At 38.0% G+C, this 17,454-nt stretch overlaps 2 protein-coding genes across 4 annotated transcripts in view; one reads left to right on the top strand and one right to left on the bottom strand.

The window, feature by feature from the left end:
• Nucleotides 1-3,979, top strand: part of LOC125893323 (rap guanine nucleotide exchange factor 5-like) — a 31,245-nt gene extending 27,266 nt beyond the window's left edge. For all 3 annotated transcript variants that reach the window (XM_049583915.1, XM_049583916.1, XM_049583914.1), the window contains one exon: nucleotides 1,600-3,979. In XM_049583915.1, coding sequence (XP_049439872.1) covers nucleotides 1,600-1,718 — 119 coding nt within the window. In that variant the 3' untranslated portion in view covers nucleotides 1,719-3,979. The remainder of the gene's footprint in view (nucleotides 1-1,599) is intronic.
• A 3,384-nt stretch (nucleotides 3,980-7,363) lies between these two features.
• Nucleotides 7,364-17,454, bottom strand: part of LOC125893306 (dynein axonemal heavy chain 11) — a 52,348-nt gene continuing 42,257 nt past the window's right edge. The window contains exons 71-82 of the mRNA XM_049583894.1: nucleotides 16,898-17,091; nucleotides 16,671-16,819; nucleotides 16,469-16,596; nucleotides 15,869-16,096; nucleotides 15,042-15,233; nucleotides 13,905-14,033; nucleotides 11,526-11,768; nucleotides 11,258-11,440; nucleotides 11,046-11,161; nucleotides 10,716-10,828; nucleotides 10,475-10,615; nucleotides 7,364-10,346 (exon numbers count right to left, since the gene is read on the bottom strand). Coding sequence (XP_049439851.1) covers nucleotides 10,099-10,346; nucleotides 10,475-10,615; nucleotides 10,716-10,828; nucleotides 11,046-11,161; nucleotides 11,258-11,440; nucleotides 11,526-11,768; nucleotides 13,905-14,033; nucleotides 15,042-15,233; nucleotides 15,869-16,096; nucleotides 16,469-16,596; nucleotides 16,671-16,819; nucleotides 16,898-17,091 — 2,064 coding nt within the window. The 3' untranslated portion in view covers nucleotides 7,364-10,098. The remainder of the gene's footprint in view (nucleotides 10,347-10,474; nucleotides 10,616-10,715; nucleotides 10,829-11,045; nucleotides 11,162-11,257; nucleotides 11,441-11,525; nucleotides 11,769-13,904; nucleotides 14,034-15,041; nucleotides 15,234-15,868; nucleotides 16,097-16,468; nucleotides 16,597-16,670; nucleotides 16,820-16,897; nucleotides 17,092-17,454) is intronic.

Below are 17,454 nucleotides of genomic sequence, written 5' to 3'. Positions count from 1 at the left end.
ACAGACCAAACCATGCTGGCCTGTAATGCTTGCAAGGACACAAGACCAGGATGTGGAGTGTAGAATACATCAAACAGCAACAGTCTACAGCACAGAAATGCTAAAGTTTTCCTCCAATTTTAAGTTCATCTGAAAATGAGGGGCTTCTTAACCGCTCTGCAGTGGCATGACAGAGTAAAAACAAAACTATTTCAATATATATTATATACAGTGTGAACAGAAAGAGGACTGAGGCCCCATCAGAGCTGAAGCTGACAAGAAAGAGAACTGGGTCCTCTTTCAAATGATCTGACAATGTGAACACAAAAAGAGTCCCTTTTCTGTTGGTCCACTTTTTGGTCCACTTTAAGAGGACTGAGTTTGGATTGTTTAAATAGAACTACATGTAAAACCTCCAAAAAGGACTTAATGTGAAAACACCCTTCATTTACAACTTAAATCAGATTAGCCTAATACTCTTTACCATGATGTCCAATCAATTCATTTTTTGATATCAAAATATTTTTGGCTGGTTTTACCGTCCACAACATCCCTGTGTGTCATAAGTGGAAAGAAAAGTTGGTCTTAATGGCTTTTTTCAATATGATATTTTTACCAGGCCATCAGTAACATGATATGCATGCATGATATGTTGGGTTCAACACTGAAAAAAAAAAAGTATTGACTTATAGTTTTCTCGTCACTTTTAAAAAGAGTAATTTATCACTGTACTCATTTAATCCCTGTAGAAGGAAGTAATTTGTATACTACTCTTTACATTTCTTTTGCATAACTATAACATCGACGTTAAACCTCGTACATATGCCCACATATGCACAGCGCTGCAGCAGCCTGTAACTGCCTCAAAATGAAACTATATCAATATATAAAAGAGGCTAGCCCTCCGAACTCTGCCTTGTACAAATATAATTGACTTCAAAATAAAATATCAGCTGGCCTAAACATAATATAAGAGACTAGCCTTCCTAACAGCACTATGAGGACAGACTTAGAGAAAATATGTCACATTTAAATGGTATATGAACGACATTTAATAGGCTACACACACTCAATCAATCGCTCACTCACCAAACCATGGCTTTATAGCATATTAGATCTGTTTATCACTAAAGCAGTGGTTTTACCTCATGAGAAGGAGCCTCTCAAATCGTTTGTCAGATATACTGTACCTCCTCTGAGTCAGCACAGACTGCCCAGGCCAAACAGCTTTTCCATAAGCCTTTTTTTCTATCCACCCATTATGCAGGTAATTGAAGAACTTATGTAAAGCAAATAAATTGATTAGAAACTGTAATGTGATTACTGAATTTAGAACACTGACGCGTAACACTGCTGACAGATATAATGTAATTACAGTGACATGTTGCTTCGTAACATGTTTGATATGATTATAAATTAAATGCGCATCTATTTGATTTAATTTGAATTTTATATGGAATTTTTAAAGCACAATGACCCACAGGAGTATCATGACATAAAATCTTAGAGAGCACTTGAAAGCATTATCTTCAACAGATAATTATCCAACGTGCATCCTAATTAAAGATACAGTAGGATGCTGCTCTTGGCTTAGAGTTAAAACCTTTTCTTTCCCCACAGGAAATGGCATCACACAGAAGAGCAGCACAGAGGTGCGAGCCTACATTGATTACCTGCATATCATCGACAATCAGCAGACTCTGTTCGAACTGTCACACAGGCTGGAGCCTCGCACATAAGAGAGCAGCTCTTACTGCACTTCCCCACTGTGTCAGCCAGACTGTCAGAACGCCAAGGAACAATCCACCGCTATCATCTATCTCTCAGGACTCAGTGAGCAATCAGAGGATGCTGCATGACCCTGGCCGACCACAGGAGGGAGCTGCTCAATCAGGAAAGTCTCAGCAGGGAAGGGAATAAGCAGAAAAAGACATGTCTGAGGTTAAATGCATAAATGTTAGCATAGATGATCCAAAACACCTACAAGCAGGCCGAGCTGCAGTGCCAGCTGTGTCACCCCAACTATGTAGATCTGCTGGGCCAAACCGGCTGCTGCTATGACTACAGCAAAGATTGGGAAGAGTAGAGCTGATTTAACAATAACCCAATAGCTCTTCCTTGTGGAGAATCAGCAGCCTGCAACAAGAGTTTGCAGCTGCAGTGCTTCCCATCTAATACACAGACTGATAACAGTGTGTGTGACAAAAAGGTCCACGTACGAGCCTTTCCAGAACCTTTAGCCACACAAATCACATAAAGTGATCAAGGTGCAGATAAACTCATGATACATCTTTTTGTATTCTCTGTGTTTAAGGATCTGGCATCAGTGGGTTGTTTCATCAGAGTTAACCAAAGAGTATTTCAGTCCTATATTGTACACACACTTCACTTTTCTTCAGACACGATCCACATGTTCTCTTTGCCAGATGTGGGACAGGCAGTCACGAACAGATCAGTACAGTGTTTGCACAACAAGTTGGATCAAGATGACAGAAATAGTGAAAAGGAAACATATATAACATGTTCATATATTATTTTCGTTAGCTATTTTTACATTGCAGAATTCTCTTACTGTACTGTTTTCTATTGTTTAACCATAAAGTGTATTAGATCAGTGGTTCCCAACTGGTGGGTCACAGGTCAAGTTTGTAAAAAACACACTTTATTTTGAAGTACAGTGAATTTCTGGCACAAAGCTTATATTTTGAAGTGCTGTTTCCTGCTGTAGAGTGAGTGACTAATGGACAGCTACTTGACAGAGACAGCAAACTAGTTGGACGACATGACCACACGCAAGTATGACAATTAGTGTATTAAGCTGTGTGGACCTTGAGCCAATGACTAAGGAGAAATCTGGACCTGTGGCTGGACCAGTTGGGAACCACTGTATTAGATGAAGCAGTTCATATGGTATTAGAGCAGAAAATTAAGTGAGAATACACAGTATAGTGTGTTTCTTTGATGTGTGGGGAAAGTTGTATGTCCCGTGTGTGAGTTATAATCACGTATGTTAGTGCCAAAAGCCATAAAAAACGCCCATTCATAGTAAAGCTAGCTGCTCATCTCTTTAGAAGCGTAAGGATCTCCATCTAGTTGAGCTGCGGACAATCAGTTAAACGAAGCAGCAGACTCGTACTGACACTGATACATTTGTATTGGTCTCTAAAGTTCAGGTTAAAACACAACATAGTGCATTTTGCCAGATCAGATCATGTTTGATTGGTTGAGGCTCAGAGACATCGGCTTTAGCTGTTTGGTGCTCAGAGTGCCAGAAATTAGCATTTGAAAAACTCTGCAGCAGCATCATATCTCTGCAGCATATCTCTTTCATCCTGGGTAAACGTATGGATAGAGACCACAGAGGAAGAATAAATTTCATTGTATTTGTGGGTGAACTGTCACTACAAGTAAAAGCAATAGAAAAAACAAGTACTACAGCACCTTCTGGACAAAAAAAAGTTAAAGACAAAAAGAACTTGAAGCCATTTCCTTCTGTACGGTGTGTACTAACACTGCTGTATCCACTTGTATAGTGTGTGGCTATAAAAGACACTTTAAGGTATTTATTCTCCAGATTGGCTACCTAAAAATTGCCCTGAGGCTCGGCCATTTTAAGTCGGCGTTGTGAAGTGTTGTAGTTGGAGTTTTGCATTATAATATCTTGAGGTTTTATTTGTATATTTTGGATTTTTAAAGCCCGCAGAGATCATGGAGAGAAAATGCTTTAGCAGTATCTTATTCTGAGTTTCATTTGTATCATCAACGATGTACAGTTGATTCTATTTATACTGTATATATACACCATATGTTGACATTCTGGATAGGAATATTTATTTATTTCAGAATTATTTATTTGTTCGATAGATGTTACTTCTATTGGTTAAATTTGATTTCTTTCTCCTTTTTTTGTACGCACCGTTTTTGGCTGGTCTGCATGATATGGCAAACCATGGATTGACCACCAGTGTCAACTGTGCATGCAATAAAATATTTTTCATCATCATGAGTTTGGTTATTGTAAAAAGATATCTATATTTAAATGTATAAGGTGCTGACATTCAAAATACCTTATCCAAGGTTACAGCAAAGATTGAAACTACAGCAGTACAGACTACAGTAAGTTAGAAGACTGATTATACTGTCTATTGCTTAGATGTAGGTAGAGGTGTTTGTTACCTGCAAGCCATTTCTGCCTGTCACATCTCCGCTGCAGGGTCATCAGCTGGGAGCTCCTTGAATCCCAGAACATCTATAGGTGGTGGGCGGGTGTAAGGGACGTCTCCCTGCGATGCCCTAGGATCCTTGGTTCCCCTACTTCAAGTCTCTTCTTCTGAGCCACAGCCAGAAGCTCTTTTTCTCTGCCTTCTCGGCCACTTCCCAGAGTACCTTCTTTTGCTTGGACCCAGGCACTCCTGGGGTTTTTAGCAGCTGATGGGATTTTCCAACAAAGCCTCTGCATCTGACTTCCACAGGGTAGATGCATGCCTTCCACCCTGCTTCAGTGCAAGCAGCAGCAAGCTCACTGTACTTCTCCTTTTTCCTCTCAAAGGCTGCCTCCATCACTTGTTCCCAATGCCAGACACATTAATAATGCAATGTGTGGTTTGTGGTTTTCAACATAGTTAAAGAATCACACACATAAAACACAAATGAAAAATAAAGGAGCACTGAATGCAGAAAAGTGGGACAGATTAAAATACTCAATGTGTGAGCTTTTCTGCATTGCTTTGGGTTTCAAGTTTGGCACCGAGCATTTTATTTTTTCTCACATCTTTTCATTCAATGCCTCCAGTCTTTTCTGCTTTGTTAGAAAAGTATTTATAATCATTTTTCATCATCTTCCCTCTATTTATATATCAGACCAGTCTCCAGTGAAGCTTCACTGCCTCTCTGTGGCTGCATGAGAGCTGCACAGCAGAGTTGCAGTACTCAAGGTCAGTACTTGGTCTGGTCTTGGATCGACTGCACTTTTACTCCGTCTTGTCTCAATCTCAGACAGAGGACTCTGGATTTTTTTTTCCAAGACCAGTCAAGACAACAGCTGCAGGGATATCACTTTGGCTGTGCAAAAAATAAGTGATATGCTTATTTTATTTTGTCTTTTTAGTGTTTGTATTTGTTTGCTCATAGAAAACAAAGGGGAATTCCTACACATAAAATCAGCTCTGAAATGGCTTTTAATTATTTTGTCAAGACATTTCTCATGGTGCACTTAATAAAAGAGGTGAATAGATAATTAAAGAGGTGAATAAAGAGGAATCTTTACTTGTTTTCTGTGGGAGTTTTATGTGAATGTGGATTTTTCAGATCAATTTGAGGAATGCCTATGGTTTTCATTTTACACATTTTAGTGTCATGCAGTGTGGGACTTGTACTCTTCTGGCCTTGGTCTTGTCTCTGTCTCAATACACTCTGGTCTTGGTCATGACTTGGTCTCGGTTTAGGTGGTCTTGACTACTACAATGCTGCACAGTTCAGCTCTTAAAAACTGAATATTAACTGATACTGCAGTTACCAACAGTATGCAGATATATACAGATATATACAGTGATTCATTTCTAAAGAAACGATCATAAAACTTTACAAGGCTGGATTATTAACTGGGCAAAGTGGGCAAATGCCGTGACTGCGACCCTCAAGGGGCCAAAAGGCTCCAAGTCACTCTATGGGATTTGATTTGTGTAAATGTATTTGCCTGAAGTTTATTTTATTTTCTATATATTGTGCTTACATTTCAGATTTCACTTGTGCTTAATGAAGTTACCATAAACAAAGTATTAATACTTACACAATGTATGGAGTGTAGGGAAAATGGGATGGGTGGTCAACAGGGGCCCTAACACTGTATATTTGCCACAGTGCCCCCTAGTGGGTAATCAGGCCCTGACAATCTAAAACTGTTTTAGAAAGAACACACTGTTCCAAAACTGTACATTGATTTTGCAAATATTTTTCATTCACTTGCAGCAGTGGTTCCCAACTGGTCCAGCCACAGGGTCCTGGTTTCTCCTTTGTCATTGGTTCGAGGTCAAATAGTTTAATAAATTTAGCGTCACACTTGTGTTTGGCCACATCATGAAGATAGTTTGCTGTCTTTGTCAATTAGCAGCCTGTTAGTAACTCATTCTACAGCAGGAAACATAAAAGTTCTGTGCTGGAAATTTACTTCAAATGAAGTGTGGGTTGTTGTTTTTTTTTTCCCAAACTTGACAAGTCACTTGTAGTCCTTAGAGAATGGACCTGCAACCCACTTTTGGACACTGATCTAGGTTAGGTCTTACACTTTCCTGTATAACAGCTTGAGACAATATCTCACTTGACAAGGACCTGCTTCCTCACATAGCCAGTGATTTAGATATACTAACAATGAGGGGTCTTTGTTTAGTTTTTTGTAAATAACAAAACCATCTGTGCACAATCTCTTCCTAATGTCTTTTTTGGGTGCTGTGAGGCGGAGGTGTGACCCAGATGCCCTTGCTGACTTTAACCAGGTGTCCTGCTTGGCCTTTAACATGACTATCTGTGGCACGACCCCTGCTGCGCCGGGCCCTGTACCCTGCCATTTCCTCCCAAACACTGCCAGCACTGTATCATTTCCCTGTCACCAAATGACTGGCTAGCTGCTGTGGCGTGCTAATGAGGGGAAGAGAGGGCAGATGAAGAGAAACTACAGGAAGACTGGTTCTTCATTTCCCCCGTGCAATACAATACGCAGAATCAATCCTCCATCCTCCACATGACTGTCTGCAGCCACTTTGGCTGCAGGGAGAAATTAAGAGCAACACAGCAGTTATTAGCGTTGGAGAAAATCTCATTTGAGAAGATAAGAGTGTTGATTTCTATCCAAAAAGAAACAACAAAAAAACAGAATGGCAGTAATTTGTACATCATATGTCACTTGTTTATCTTTGAAGATAAATATTGCACCTGCCCTGTCTTCCTGGGCAAATTTCCGCTGATATCATGAAGCCCCTGCTCTGACACAGTGTGTTTACACATGACAAGAATAATTAATGTTTCAAAAGTGAGTTAAAAAAATTCTTGTTTAAATGTTAAATAAAGGCTAAGTAAATAATATTATTTGTTCAGTAGCTGTATCTCCTTTTCATGATTGCACAAAATTCTCTCTGAGTTCTTTTTCTTTGCTTTAAAAATAGAAATTCTCAGTGTTGTTCTGTGCTGTGTGACCTCAACCTTGACTCTGGCACTCCCACGATATTTTACCATATCTGTGACCTACAAGCGACTTAAGAGCATATGAATTTTGCACAACTCCCTCAGCGCACGTGCATAATCACAGTCACACTTTAATCTGAGCAGGTTTTAAATGAACCTCAATTAAATCAGTTTAAAGAGATAACATTTTAGATAAGATGGCTGTGTTTCTTTAGACTCATTCAGAGCTAAAGGTTTTATTTGGTTCGTATTAAGTTAATCAGATGCTAACAGAGAGTGCAGACAGATAAAGGATGGGTAATCTAATGTGTTGCTTTCTCATAGAAAGCTATCAGTGTCTTTGAATAGGTTTCTCCAACAGGCCCGGCTGAATGAATTACACTCGTCTGTTAGTATTCTGCCTCTGCCGTACAAAAGGTCAATGTCAAATGCACCTCATTTAAAAGTCAATAGCAACCATGCACATCATCTCCTGGGAATTCTGTCCGGGAACCCTCCAGACGGCATTGTGTATCACTCAGTTAGTAGAGGGCAGCCGGAGAGCTTTTTTAATCTTGACCTTCCAATAAAATATGCTCCCTATCCAGAATTACATGGTCTCAAATGGAGACATAAGCTCCCAACAAATCACGGCCAGACTGAACCATCTCATGGGAGAGGTTCAACAGTGTCGGACACACACAACAGGTTCAGCACTGGCTGAATATGCAACTCAACTTATTTATTTCCATTATCTTGAAATCTAAAACACACATGCATTCATACAAAACAACGTCAGTACTGTCATATATGAACCAAACTGGATACAGCAATACTAAAGAAACTACAAGGAACTTTCATGTTGTGTTGATTTTGGCAGCTCCTGTGATCAAAAGTGTGTGTTTCACAGGAGGAAGACTGCGTTTCCCATGAGCACTACCACCTTGTGTCGTAAAGCAACCCAATTACCAGAATAAACGTTGGGCTTCTACGTCTCTGCAAGCCACAAATATGTAACATTAACGTTGTACGTTACTACAGTATGTAGCAGATATCTTGAAACTTGATGATTCAACAATGCTGTGGTTAATGTGTGCTTATGTTTAGACACAAAAATCACTTGGTTATGGTTATTCAAAGATCATCCTTTGGCTTAAAACACCTGCTTTTGGTGGCACAATCACAGCTGAAAAAACTGTTCATGTTTTGCTAAAAAACAACTCGTTTCGTTGTTTGTTGGTTTTAAAGAGGGGTGTGCAATTTGGAAGCCGTCCCATCTCAGTCTCATGCCATCCACCATCCAAGACAAAGTCAACTCATATACATGTAATCAGATCTACCTCAATTTAAAAACATTGATATAATATGTAATGTTTGAAATGTACAAATGTAACGTAGCTATGGTTTACAGAACAATGCACAATGCTAACATTTTTTTTCCTGGCAACTGGGCTGGGTAATGATATTGACCTAGCTAGCACGAGCATTCGTCATGGAAGCAAGTCAAGGAAACCGCAACTTCTTTTAAAACTCTTTTTTTTTTTTTTTTTTTTAAAAACAGAGCTGTTGGCTAGGGCTGCAACGATTAGTCGACTAATCGATGACTAATCCACTATTAAAATAATCAGTGACTATTTTAGTAGTCGACTAATTGGTTTGAGTCATTTTTCATAGAAAAGTACTATAAAATAATACCCCAAAATACTCTTATTGCAGCTTCTTACGTTCAAATATTGGCAGCTTTACGCACTCTCCCATGACGGTGAACTAAAGCCCTTTGGCGTGAGTACAAAACAAGACATTAAATGACATAATTTTGGGGTTTGTGAGAGACAGGCTGACATTTTTCAACATTTTAACACATTTTTCAATAAAATGCTTAGTCGACTAATCGAAGAAATAATCGACAGATTAGTCAACAATGAAAATAATCATTAGCTGCAGCCCTACTGTTGGCAGGATGAAAAAAAATGAGGTAATGCATCTATTTGGGGCTATGCAAGATTAATAACTTAGCCTACAACTAACAGGTTAGATTGCTCTGTAATAGTAAATTTGTTGTCAACATTGCACAGTAGTGTTATGTCTTCATTATAATAAGCCAACAGCAAAGCTATTATACAGTGTAATGTTAAAAGCTAATTACCTAGCTTTAATTTAGCCACCAACATAAACTCATATATTGATTGTAAAACTATGCCATGCACTGTATTTCATGAAAACACAGACATATTACAAACCTGTCAAAGAGAAAGAGGTTCAATTCAGGATCCATTTTGGATGCTTTTAAATCCCACAAATCTCTTCATCTGTTAAATGACCAACCAAGGTTGACCCATGTTTTCGGCCGGCCTCTATCACTGTATCTTTTTTTACCTTTTTTTTTTTCTTTTTTTTTAGTCTTTGGTAAATCCTTTTCTTTTTCGCTTTGCTAATCCTTCCTCACTGTCAGCCATAACTATGAAATATAACTTCAAAAATAGAACTCTCTACAGAAAATCTCCAGGAGCAGGAGCCTGCTTTTAGCTGGCTAAAGTACTATTAACTGAGAAACTTTTCCTGGGAAAATGTAAAAATAGGCTCTTCCGGTCAGTGTGCTGTAAATTATTTCGACTGATTTTACAGGGAATTGGACCCAGGGACAGGTGTTAAGAATAATTATATAGAAATAACCAGTCTTCTCGCTGATAATTTGTAGGTCACATAGAGGTCAGTATAAAACTGACTGGTTCATAATCAGTTAAAAACTTAATGTGGCTGCTTCAATGCAAGATTGAAAGTGAATAATTGTGTCTGTTGTATTAGTAATTACTAAAAACATGATAAAACGCAAAATGAATACAATCAATGATTCAATACTGTCTTAATGGGAGAATACATGTCTTAAAACTAGGTTTTTAACACTGTTTGCATAATACTGTTAGTAGATATTATAAAGTACCTAACCGCTGCTCCTCTAATGTCTCACACAGACAGCAGCAGTGCCACACCAGCTACGATCCACTTGGCAGGAGGCTGTTTGGTTCGGAGGTGGAGGGTCCACACATATGTGGGCCCGCGCTGCTTTGTGCGGTACACCGGACACTCGTAAGTATTCTTGAGCTCCTGCTCTTCTGCAGGCACAGCTCTTACATACAGCACCGGCATGGCTGGAGTCAGTTCCCTTAAAACCGCCTCAGAGATGACTCCAGACTGAGTGTCCCAGCGTGCTCCTAAGAGACACAGGGTGGGTTTGACTGACTGGTGATGCTTACAGAGCTGCACATTTAAGACATATATATACTGTCAAAGATCTATGTTAACCTGACCGTAAACCTATGTTAGCTTAATTAATTCTGACCTTCCATGAAGAGTCCATGAATATAAGCCCCTTCCCGTGGCGGATGCCCAAAGTCGTCTTTCGTCTTCTTTGTTACATCCACTGTCAAAGTCATCTTGTCCAGCGGCCACTCATTCTTACGAGCAATGCTCTGCAGCACAGCTGAAAAAAAAGAAGTCTGCATGTTAATTTTTCTGGAGAATCTGTCTGGTGTACGTCACCTAAATCATCTGTCTTGTTGGTTTAGAGATTGTGATCTCACCAGTGAGGAAAGACTGCGGGTTGAAGAGTCCTGACAGCCAAACAACTGCAGGAAGAACTAAGTCTTGAGTCCAGCTGTCCAGCTCTCGACAGCTACATATTAGATCATTAAACCTATAAAAGAGAAATGAAAAACATAGTATGTCATTGCTTCAAGCCTTAACATGTCTGCAAGGGTCATCCTAATATTGGCTTCATTTTGTAAGGCAATTTTTCCATATTTATTGACAGAATTTACAGGAAACAATGCAGGGAAACACACTAGTGGCCTCACAGAAATAATTATTATCAAATGTTGAATGATACAGTATTATTGGAAAGGAGTAGTTACCATTGTGCCAGTGTTTTAGTGGAGGGATAAGCCAGTCTGGCCCAGGAATCTGGAACAGAGTCACTGAACAGGGCTGACTGCAGAGTCTCCATACATGAGGAGATGGTGAGCTCTCCCTGTGGACAAAGAAATTCTCAGTGATGCTACAGGACCCTACTGTTGATAAAAAGAGTGTGTTTAATATGTTCAGTATACGTCACAGTGGACTGCACCTTTAGGCCAAGATCCAGCTCATTAAGGGACTTCCTTATTTCTGCTAGCAGAAGATTCATGCGTTCACACTCCTGGAAACACACTAAAATGTAGGGGCTTCGCTCTGTTGTCTTTGTCATTATCTCTGTCATGTTATACTCCTCAGGAAGCATGTCAAGGATATCTTGAATAACGGACTTGACCTGACAAATATAATACACATACATTAGGTTATTTGTGTAGGTAAGTTATTGTATTCCAAGCTGATGATTCTTTCTCCCTCCACACCTTCTCCTCTGTGCTCTGAGCCGTCCCCTCTCCTCTGGAGGAGTCCTGTGGCTGCAGTTCCAGCAACGTCCGTAAGAGGTTGTCTGAGGTGACAGTGAGGCACTCCAGCTCAGCATTTGGATGAAGACCATACAGAGTAGGGTTCTCAGATGGGAGATGCTCATCAATATAACTGTGGTAACCACCGTAGTCCATGAACAGAGGGGCCAGAAACCCAGGACACAGAAAGAGCTCTCCTTCAAACTATGGAGTGAAATTTTGAGAAGATGAAAACAAGTGCAGCACAGTATCTAACACACATCTTGCAAGCTAAATTCAGCCTGTGTGTTTTAGAATTCAATATGATGGATGCAAACTTGTTTCTGCACTAACAGCAAAACACACTGATTGATGTCTGATTGTCCAAATTGCTTTATTAGAGAAACAGGTGGCTGTTAGCTCTGTAGTAAATGTGAACCGGCTAATCTAGGGAAGCCCATATATCCACCTGTCCTAGTCTTGTGATGAAAAAAAAAAAAAAAAAAAACGACCTGTAAGTCAATACGACAAAGTTTCTAAAAATATCTTAAAATAATGAGGAACTCTCTCAAAATAATGACTTAGTATCTTAAAATAATAAAAAACCTTCTTAAAATAATGAATTAGTATCTCAAAATAATGAGGAACTTTTTTTAAAAATAATTAGTATCTCAAAATAATGAAAAACTTTCTCAAAATAATGACTTAGTATCTCAAAATAATGAAGAACTTTTTTCAAAATAATTAGTATCTCAAAATAATGAGGAACTTTCTCAAAATAATAAAAAACCTTCTCAAAATAATGAAGAACTTTTTTCAAAATAATTAGTATCTCAAAATAATAAAAAAAAACTTCTCAAAATAATGACTTAGTATCTCAAAATAATAAAAAAAAAACTTCTCAAAATAATGACTTAGTATCTCAAAATATATTAGGAACTTTCTCAAAATAATGACTTAGTATCTCAAAATAATGACTTACTATTTCAAAATATATAAGGAACTTTCTCAAAATAATGACTTAGTATCTCAAAATAATAAAAAAAAAACTTCTCAAAATAATGACTTAGTATCTCAAAATAATGACTTACTATTTCAAAATATATAAGGAACTTTCTCAAAATAATGACTTACTATCTCAAAATATATTAGGGACTTTCTCAAAATAATGACTTAGTATCTCAAAATAATAAAAAAAAACCTTCTCAAAATAATGACTTAGTATCTAAAAATATATTAGGAACTTTCTCAAAATAATGACTTAGTATCTCAAAATAATAAAAAAAACCTTCTCAAAATAATGACTTAGTATCTAAAAATATATTAGGGACTTTCTCAAAATAATGACTTAGTATCTCAAAATATATTAGGAACTTTCTCAAAATAATGACTTAGTATCTCAAAATAATAAAAAACCTTCTCAAAATAATGGCTTAGTATCTCAAAATAATGAGGAACTTTTTTCAAAATAATTAGTATCTCAAAATAATGACTTACTATCTCAAAATAATGACTTACTACCTCAAAATATATTAGGAACTTTCTCAAAATAATGATTTAGTATCTCAAAATAATGAGGGACTTTCTCAAAATAATGATTTACTATCTCAATCTATATTAGGAACTTTCTCAAAATAATGACTTAGTATCTCAAAATAATAAAAAATCTTCTCAAAATAATGACTTAGTATCTCAAAATAATTAAAAAACATCTCAAAATAATGACTTAGTATCTCAAAATAATGTGGAACTTTCTCAATTATTATCTCATTATCTTGATAAAGTTTTTCATTATTTTTACAATACTAAGCCAATTTTTTGTGGCACTAAGTTGTTATTTAGAGAAATATTTCATTATAATGTCACACAGGATCGTCTTTTCATCACATGGCTAAGTTTTCACCTTATTATTTTTCTTTCACTGGCAGAACAGGCTTTCATACTAATCTGTCCTGTGTGGGAGAGAAAAAGATGAATCCAGTTGAAGCGCCCATCAACTTAACACACGCTAAAGACCAAATAATCACCTTATAATGCTTATAGAGGAGTTGGCAGACAAATGTGGCGCACCAACATCACCAAAGTGGGGGTGGAAAAAATCAGCAATGCCAAAGACTTGAAGTGCAATACTGCAGTTTAGTTTTACATCCCAAGAGGGCACCCTTTACCTTTACAAACTACCAACACATTCAAAACAGCTTTGTGGATTTGCTTCACTATTTGGCACGGTAAAATGAAACGTAACCAGATTTTGAGTGTAAATTCAACTTAGCAGGTTTTCAAATCTTGACAATTACACAATAAAATCAGTTAAAAAGGACTTCTGTTGTGAAAACAACAATAACATGAACACTGACTTACCATTTTTGGATGCATGAACTCTTGCAGATAGGTCTTACACAGTCTTCTATCCCAGCCATCCGTGATGTGACCTCCATACATGATCTCCCCGAAAAGATAACACAAGTCCTCCCAGGGCACCTGCGTGGACTATAAAAACATAGTCTGTAGACTGATATGGCAATGCAAATATAAGAGAAAAATGTAGGATTTAAATCATTAGGAGCAAATTAAACTACCAAGACAAATGTTAAAATTGTTCCAGGATATTAATAATATATCAGGATCATCTCACGAATAGTTTTTCATTCATTCTCTGTGTTATTCTTTTTCTCTTTTAGAACTTCGAGCAGTAACTGTATGATCGCTTCCCAAATGAGCTCTTTTAATAATGATAACGGTTGGGAAATGTAACAAAATTATGTTTCTTTACACACACTGGTCTAATGTATGACAGAAGAGTCTTTTCCTCAGCGGGAGATTATGATCCGTGAGGGTGAAGGAGGAAGAAAAGAACCTGTGATTCATAACAAATTACAAAAGCTGGAGGTTCACAATCATTTGTACCTGTATTGTTTTGCAAATTGCTTCCTTCATCAGCTCTAATTGCAGTGATCACTTATGTAGCGTTGTGAACTGTCACATTGGCTGCATGTAATTACATTTAGGATAACGCTTCATTGCCCTCCTAATGAATTCTCTGTATACGCACATACAGGTTACTGTTTGGTTAACATAATGAAGGACATTCGTTTTTGGAGGGCAGAATACCTAGGAGACATAATTGGTTGTGACCAGAGTAATAGGAGCTCTAAGAGAAATGCATTAGGAGTTGAGAGGGGTGCAGCACCCCAAGAATGGATTTTTTGTCTTTATGAAATAAAGCTAAATTATAGGTTGTGTGTTCATAGTTATAAGAGAAGAAATGTATAAAGGAAAAAGACGAGACTGAACATTTTTCACAAATAACAGTGGAACAAAAGATTTCAATAAGTAATTGGATACAGTGTACTGCAATTCAACATCCCTGTCTGACAATAATGCCAGTGCAAACCCCATAATCATTATAAATTTACACAGCTTAAGAAAGTAGCAGTAAAAAAGCAAATTAAAAGTTTTATCAATAACAATAAAAATATGAATATGAAATAAATATACTTTAGTGTTGGCCTCTAAGTAGTTGTACAAGACACTGGCTGAGATGGTGAGGTCTCCGGTGCTGAAAGGGTAGTTATGGTTCCACCCCTGGGGACCAAATTTACGGCGCTCCGTGACACAAGCATGAAAGAAGCACAGGGAGAAGAGCATCGAGTTGAACTCCTGTTCTCTGGAGCACATATCCAGAGTGTCCTTAGAAGGGAGAGAAAGGAATACAGATTACTATGGAAGCCAAAAACAGACGTGCTTGCAATTATGTTTTTGAATGGCATAATCTCAAAATCACAAGTTCATTTTTTCATTATTTCAAGATACCAAAGCTCATTTTGTCAAGATAACAGGTTAATTTATGCATATTCTCAAAAACCAAATGGCAGATTTTTAGAGATAGCAAGATAATTAATCTCAAGAAAACAACATTTGCATTCTCGCAAGCCTGTAATAAATATGGAGAACTAGATAATGAGTGTCTGGTTGATTTGATCACACCTAATTTCAGCCTTCAAGATCACCGTCATGACTCAAGTGCAGTCTGATGTGTTGATCAACAATAAGTGCTCATTGATCTGACAAAATCATCTTAAAATCAGTTGCTACAGTTGTCATGATGCCATGGCACTCCTGATATGTGATAAATAATCGATAAGTAATACGAGTAAATGAAGGACCTTTTGTTTTCTCGCGATAACAAGTTGATTATCTCATGATCTTCAGATAAAGACACTAAAAAAAGAATTACATGCACAGTCCTTCTCGGCTTCTGTAGGTTAAACTGAATGCTATGGTTTTTTGTTTGTCAACTGCAATGCACTTAATTTTCAGCATACTTGAGTGAAGTTGTTGAGGGCTGCATGCAGACTGGCATTCATGCCAGTGGGAGGCTCATTGGTGATTTTGATGGCATTCTCCAGTATGCCTCTGGGGATAACATGCTGCTCAGGGCTTGGTGCTGGCTCCCCAGTGATGAACACTCTGTAGTTGGGGTGACTGTCCACCGCTGCTGTCTCCAGAAGAGCATCAAGAGAGGGCAGCCAGCGTGCCACCAGGTGTATGTTCTGAACAGGGAAAAATTTCACAAATATTACAAAAAGACTACGCAGACTATGTACTAGGTTAATAAAAATACATTTGTTTTTTAATGTTCAGTTACGTTTGTGTTCATTTGTGAAAGATTCGTGTTAAAAAATGTCTTGCTATGTTCAAAAATGAGTAAGAAAACCTCAATGGCTCACTTGGCTACAGGCTCCTCTCTATAAAAGGAGGCATTTATGGAGCTGATTTAGCCAATTATGGTTTTTATTGAACCAAATTGAGTTTATTTCCTTGCTCGGGGGGGAGAAAATATCATTAGGTGTGTTACAGGCTTGCTGGAGGAGCAGCCTGAAGTCACTGCAGTAACTTTGCCACTGAATAGCGCTGCTTCCTACCTGCAGAATGACCCAATGTCCAAGTTTAGACGCATTCTTTAAAACCCTCTCAGCTACCTCCTCCTGCCCCTGTCCCAGGGAGACGTTGTGCAAACTGCCCTGGTCGATGGAAAATCCCAGCTTCAATCCTGCACAGAAAGAATATCTAGATATCTCTACTAAGTAATCAGGGAGTATAAATAACAAACAATTTACACAGTACCTAGTTTTTCTACATCTTTGAGTGGATCCACTCCAGGTGAGAGGATGAAGAACACAGGGGTCGAGGGGCCACTATCCTCATACAGCTTTTCAAACTCCAGTCTGGCAGCATCCACATATTTTGTTCCCATGCACTCCTCCACAAAGTTCCTGCCAGGAAACATAGTTGAAAAGCTTGGTAAAATAAAAGCACCTACAAATACAAATGTACTTTGGTCATTTAGTTACCTTAGTGTATAGGTCATCCTATCAGGGCGAAGTGCTCGAAGGATGATGAGCTTCTGGAGAGAACTTTTATTCTTCCAGTCCTGAGGAAGTCTTTCTTTTTCAGGACAACTGGATTCAACAATCTTCCTCCAGCGCTTTGGTGAGCTCTCCATGTCTTTGTCCAACCCACTGAAGTCATCCATTGTAGAAATTTTCTATATCCAAATAAGAGATATCAGAAAACCTATCCAAGCAGTGGAATAATGGGATGTAGTAGGGATGGGCATTAGTACAATAGTACTTGATTTGGATGTCAGTATTCGTTGAACATATAGAGTAATCGCCACTAGAATTTTCACTTATATTTTTATATATATCTAAAATTGGCAAAATCTTATTTTTTATTTTTAGAGCTGTGTGCACTGTCTCCATCAGGAGACTACTGCTGCGAGAGTGTGAGCTCCTCACAGGGGAGACAGATGGTAAGAATCTGTCCACACACACACACACACATATACACATGGCTAAACATTATTTAGTGGTTAGTAATGGGTTTAATGAGAGAGTCAAGCGGTTTC

Source organism: Epinephelus fuscoguttatus, linkage group LG8 (assembly GCF_011397635.1).
Source record: "Epinephelus fuscoguttatus linkage group LG8, E.fuscoguttatus.final_Chr_v1".
NCBI lineage: Eukaryota > Metazoa > Chordata > Actinopteri > Perciformes > Serranidae > Epinephelus > Epinephelus fuscoguttatus.
Note: the sequence above shows the minus strand (reverse complement) of the source record. Positions and strands in the feature narration are given on the sequence as shown.